Source organism: Lucilia cuprina, chromosome 4 (assembly GCF_022045245.1).
Source record: "Lucilia cuprina isolate Lc7/37 chromosome 4, ASM2204524v1, whole genome shotgun sequence".
NCBI classification, from domain to species: domain Eukaryota; kingdom Metazoa; phylum Arthropoda; class Insecta; order Diptera; family Calliphoridae; genus Lucilia; species Lucilia cuprina.
In genome coordinates, this window is record NC_060952.1 from 91,376,284 (window position 1) to 91,382,900 (window position 6,617).

General features: G+C 32.8%; 1 protein-coding gene across 1 annotated transcript in view; it reads left to right on the forward strand.

The window, feature by feature from the left end:
• The window catches only part of LOC111684665 (BUD13 homolog), a 2,523-nt gene extending 780 nt beyond the window's left edge, over nt 1-1,743 (forward strand). The window contains exon 1 of the mRNA XM_023446878.2: nt 1-1,743. This exon is cut by the window's left edge and continues 780 nt beyond it. Within this exon, the coding sequence (XP_023302646.2) occupies nt 1-1,499 (1,499 nt within the window). The 3' untranslated portion in view covers nt 1,500-1,743.
• Nucleotides 1,744-6,617: the final 4,874 nt, after the last annotated feature.

Sequence of the window (6,617 nt, forward strand, 5' to 3'; positions counted from 1 at the left end):
AATCTCCTACAAGAAGAGATCGAAAACGATCAGAAGATAATTCACCACCAAGACGTAGAAGAAATTCTACTCATTCACCACCCCGAAAACAGAAAAGTCCGACGAGAAATGAAAGAAAAAAATCGCCCGAACAATCTCCTCCAAGAAGAGAAAGAAAACGTTCCATGGACAATTCTCCACCTCGACGAAGAAGAGGCTCCAATCAATCACCACCCAGAAGAGTCAAAAGTCCAACAAGATATGAAAAAAGAAGATCGCCTGATCAATTGCCAACTCGCCGTAGAAGAGATTCCGATCAATCGCCTCCTAGAAGAGGCAAAAGTCCAGCTAGAATTGAAAGAAAGCGTTCAACGGATCAATCGCCACCTCGACGTCCCAATAGAAATACCCCTCCCCGACGAAGAAGAGACTCCGATCAATCGCCTCCTAGAAGAGGCAAAAGTCCAGCAAGAAATGAACGAAAACGTTCACCCGATCAATCGCCACCTCGACGTAGAAGAAATTCAAGCGATCAATCTCCCCCACGTCGTAGAAGAAATTTGGACCAATCACCGCCAAGAAAAGGTAATAGTCCTGATCAGTCACCTCCCAGAAAAAGCCGACGAACACCTGATCAGTCGCCGCCACGCCGAAGAAGAAATTCTGATCAATCACCTCCACGAAAAAGTACAAATGCTTCCCCTAAATCAAGAAAACGTTCACCAGATCAATCACCACCTCGAAGACGAAGAGATACATCACCGCCAACACGTATAAAAAAAGAAAAACTATCGGTAAGCTTATCACCACCTCCACCACGACGTTCTAGATGGGAAAGAGAAGAACAAGAGAAAAGTCTATCACCGCCACCTACCCATAAACCAAAACCTGGCCGTACCTTAGAGGGTAAAAAGGCAGGTCTACAAGATGCCCAGTCTCTACAAAAAGAAACCATGGAAAGACGTAGACAAGAAGAAATACTTTTTGAGAAAATGTCTTCAGATGTATCCGGACGTAATGCCGAGGTACAGGTGCGTTCAACTGGCCGTAAAGGACGGCGAGCAAAAGAAGCTGCCGAAGAAGATCCCGAAGAACGACGACGCAAAGAAGAACATGAAGAAAGGAAAAAACTACTCTACGATCGTTGGGGTAAGGGTCTTAAACAAATAGAAGATCATAAAAATCGCATGCTCGAGCAGGCACATGAAAGCAGCAAACCTTTGGCTCGCTACGAAAACGATGAAGATCTCGAGAGGCATCTTAAAGAACAGGAAAGAGCCGAAGATCCTATGCTGCAGTATATGCGACAAAAACGTAAGGAGAAAGAAAAACAGTCGGGTAAACCACAAATTCCTCGCTATGAAGGTTCCTTTCCCGAAAATCGTTTTGGCATACGTCCCGGTTATCGTTGGGATGGTGTAGATCGTTCGAATGGTTTCGAAAAGAAATACTTTGCGGTACAGAATGAGAGACGTGCACGACAGGACGAAGCCTATAAGTATAGTGTGGAAGATATGTAAAGAGTTTATTTGTGTGTTTGTAGTTCGATAGATATCTGTTTCTATTGTTTAAGTTAAACTTTATAGGTTTTTTTATAAACTTTTAAATACATACATATGTACTTGTAAAAGATAATGTTGAATATAAATCATTTTATTTTTCTTAATACAATTGAATGTGTTTGATTACATTATATTTTACCTTTTAAATATTCAAAATTTTGTTTTTTCAGACAGTCAATAAATTTTTCAAAATTTCAAAAAATGTTTTTACTTTTCACAGAATATTCAAAATTTTTCATTAAATTTACTTTTTGCGGCGAATCGGAGAAATATAATATTTTCTTTAAAAATTCAAGTTTTCACTAAAAAGTTTTCAAATCCCAAATATCTATATTTTTCATAAATCTTTTGTTATCACCCAAAATTAGTATTATCAGCAATAGTTTCACAAAAATAGAAAAATTAGAATAACACAAGTAAGAAATTTTAGAAAATGATTCTCAGACGATTGATATATTTGTTTTAAAACGAGAAATTTTGATATTATTTTGGTCAAATATGTCAATATATCGATAAGGCTAAAATACCGCTACCGAAATAAGCCGAAATACCGATACCTTATCACCCTTTTCAAACGGTTGCTCTCATTTTTTATAGGTCTTTCTATAAACCCTCAACAAAAGATCTTCTAGTTTGCCTTAAACGGAAGACCCTTTTTTTGGTTTTAATTAGGATGGCGGTGCATTTAGCACTCATATTGTCACACGTTTGTCTCGAGAAAACCCCACCAAACGACCTATACCTTCATATAGGAAGTTGGAGTATCCGGACTTGATTTCATCAAAAGTATTAATGGTCTCCATCACAAAAAAGTTCAATAGTTTTTGTGGTCTCCACCAGTATATATTTGAGTTTAAATGGTCTCAACAAGGTTATATCGTGAGTATTTTATGGTCTCCACCAGTTAAAAACGTTTGAGTATTCTATGGTCTCCACCAATAAAACATAACCTCACTTGAGGTGATACGAAAGCACGAGGTTAATGTAAACAACATATAACTTTGAACAGTTATATGAAGTAATACACTACACCAGTGCGAGCTAGAATCTTTGTTGCGAATGGTTTATTCTACTCCGGCAGAGAGATTTTTAATATTTGACCATAAAGTAACAGCCACCGGCTGGATAAATACCTCATATAGGTTTTGTTATATAAAGCGTTCCGGAACAGACTGTTTTTAGTTAATCTCTTTATTTATATAGTGTTCTAATAAAACAATATTAATAAAATTGTTAACATTTAACAGATTTCAAAATTAAATTATAACGTAAAAGCTGTCGCTAAATTTTACATATGTATGTTTTCCGGAAGAGATTTTTTAAGTTAATAATGTTATCTATACAATATTAATACAAAATATAAAACAATATTGTTTAATATGTTAAAATTTAAAAGAAAAAATTGTAAAATATAAAAATGTAAACAAAATAACAAACTCTGGCATCAGTAAGTACCAGTCAGCTGATTGAATAACAACACCTTCTATGAATTCACCTTGACTTGAACGTTCTTTAAGAAAACAAAAAGCAAAAAACAAACAAAAAATCACTTGAAAACAAAATCAACAAGAGTTGCCAAACTCTAGCAATAACAAGAAAACATCAAATGGTGAAATACAATATGAGAAAAATATAAAAAAATTTCACAAATTCATTAAAAAAGGAAAAACTTGACAAAATTTATAAAACTAAATTAATATTAAAACACAAATAATAGAAATACTTGTTAATTTGCTTTATTTTATTAAAGCAATATTTATATGTAAAAGTTTCTATGAATTTTGGCAACCCTGTTTTCTTATTTTGATATTTTTTTCTTTTTCAACTTGTTTTCGTTTATTATTCGTATCATTCTTGTTGGACAAGTGTGTGTTTATTTAAACGCGTGTTTTTTTTTTTTGTATTAGAAAGAATATTTTGGAAATTCTCTTAAAAAAAACTCTAGAAAAAAGTACTAAAAACTTATTAAATCTGAAAAACTATGTAAAAATAAATGTGCCTTTAAACTTTTTAAAAGTATTTAAACATATATGTTAAAAATATTAATAAAAAAGTTGCTAAATTACTACTAAAGCAAAAACTGGTAAGTTTTTTTTTAAATTATACTACATATTCAAGAATTGCTCTACTTTTTTATGAAATCTCCAAATATGCCTAATCATTTTGTTTATACAAGTATCCACAAACAAAGGCAAATTATTTTGCAAAATTTACCAGTTTTTTTTTTAACAAATTAAAATAATATAAATCAATAATTTCATTAACATTTTACTCCTTTTGTTTAATGCTTATTGAACTTGCACTTGAATTGTTTGTATTTTTTGGTTTTGTTATTGTTGTTTTGCATTATATTCTCTACAAGAATTACAAGGGCATTTCACATACATACATCTGGCTGCTACTGACTGGCATTTGAAGAACAAACAAAACATCAGCAACAGCAGCAAAAAGCTCCAAAAAACAAATATCAAAACCAAAAAAGCAGCTACTGCAGCAACAACACAATCAAAACAATGCACTCACACTGCCGTAAACAAAAACAAAACATGAGCAAAATAAAAAAGCATCAAAACAAAAAAACCAACAACACATTGCATTAAAACGTGTTTTTTGTGATTTTGTTGTTGTTTTTTATATAAATTTATTCTTTTATAATTTATGCAATATATGTAGCACGAATAAAATGTTGTTTTTTTTCGTTGCAAAACATTTTTATGCACCTACTTTTTGTTGTACTTGCTCCAGTAAACAGGCAGCAAACCAGTTTATGTTTGCTTCTTTTTTTCTGTGGTGAATTTGGCGCGAATAGTTGATATTATTATATTGTTTGAGCTGAGAAAGGATTTGTTTTTCAAAGACATTGGAAAAATATCAAACTAAGGTTGCAAATTGTAGTATATTTGAAGGTTATTGTAAAATAAGAAAGCAAAATAATAAGTAAACATAATGTTATTGTATAGTGTAGTGTAGACTAGACTATAGACTAGACTATAGAATAGACTATAGACTAGACTATAGACTAGACTATAGACTAGACTATAGACTAGACTAGACTATAGACTAGACTAGACTATAGACTAGACTATAGACTAGACTATAGACTAGACTATAGACTAGACTATAGACTAGACTATAGACTAGACTATAGACTAGACTATAGACTAGACTATAGACTAGACTATAGACTAGACTATAGACTAGACTATAGACTAGACTATAGACTAGACTATAGACTAGACTATAGACTAGACTATAGACTAGACTATAGACTAGACTATAGACTAGACTATAGACTAGACTATAGACTAGACTATAGACTAGACTATAGACTAGACTATAGACTAGACTATAGACTAGACTATAGACTAGACTATAGACTAGACTATAGACTAGACTATAGACTAGACTATAGACTAGACTATAGACTAGACTATAGACTAGACTATAGACTAGACTATAGACTAGACTATAGACTAGACTATAGACTATAGACTAGACTATAGACTAGACTATAGACTTGACTATAGACTAGACTATAGACTAGACTATAGACTAGACTATAGACTAGACTATAGACTAGACTATAGACTAGACTATAGACTAGACTATAGACTAGACTATAGACTAGACTATAGACTAGACTATAGACTAGACTATAGACTAGACTATAGACTAGACTATAGACTAGACTATAGACTAGACTATAGACTAGACTATAGACTAGACTATAGACTAGACTATAGACTAGACTATAGACTAGACTATAGACTAGACTATATACTAGACTATAGACTAGACTATAGACTAGACTATAGACTAGACTATAGACTAGACTATAGACTAGATTATAGACTAGATTATAGACTAGACTATAGACTAGACTATAGACTAGACTAGACTAGACTATAGACTAGACTATAGACTAGACTATAGACTAGACTATAGACTAGATTATAGACTAGACTATAGACTAGACTATAGACTAGACTATAGACTAGACTATAGACTAGACTATAGACTAGACTATAGACTAGACTATAGACTAGACTATAGACTAGACTATAGACTAGACTATAGACTAGACTATAGACTAGACTATAGACTAGACTATAGACTAGACTATAGACTAGACTATAGACTAGACTATAGACTAGACTATAGACTAGACTATAGACTAGACTATAGACTAGACTATAGACTAGACTATAGACTAGACTATAGACTAGACTATAGACTAGACTATAGACTAGACTATAGACTAGACTATAGACTAGACTATAGACTAGACTATAGACTAGACTATAGACTAGACTATAGACTAGACTATAGACTAGACTATAGACTAGACTATAGACTAGACTATAGACTAGACTATAGACTAGACTATAGACTAGACTATAGACTAGACTATAGACTAGACTATAGACTAGACTATAGACTAGACTATAGACTAGACTATAGACTAGACTATAGACTAGACTATAGACTAGACTATAGACTAGACTATAGACTAGACTATAGACTAGACTATAGACTAGACTATAGACTAGACTATAGACTAGACTATAGGCTAGACTATAGACTAGACTATAGACTAGACTATAGACTAGACTATAGACTAGACTATAGACTAGACTATAGACTAGACTATAGACTAGACTATAGACTAGACTATAGACCAGACTATAGACTAGACTACAGACTAGACTATAGACTAGACTATAGACTAGACTATAGACTAGACTATAGACCTGACTATAGACTAGACTACAGACTAGACTATAGACTAGACTATAGACTAGACTATAGACTAGACTATAGACTAGACTATAGACTAGACTATAGACTAGACTATAGACTAGACTATATACTAGACTATAGACTAGACTATAGACTAGACTATAGACTAGACTATAGACTAGACTATAGACTAGACTATAGACTAGACAATAGACTAGACTATAGACTAGACTATAGACTAGACTATAGACTAGACTATAGACTAGACTATAGACTAGACTATAGACTAGACTATAGACTAGACTATAGACTAGAGTATAGACTAGACTATAGACT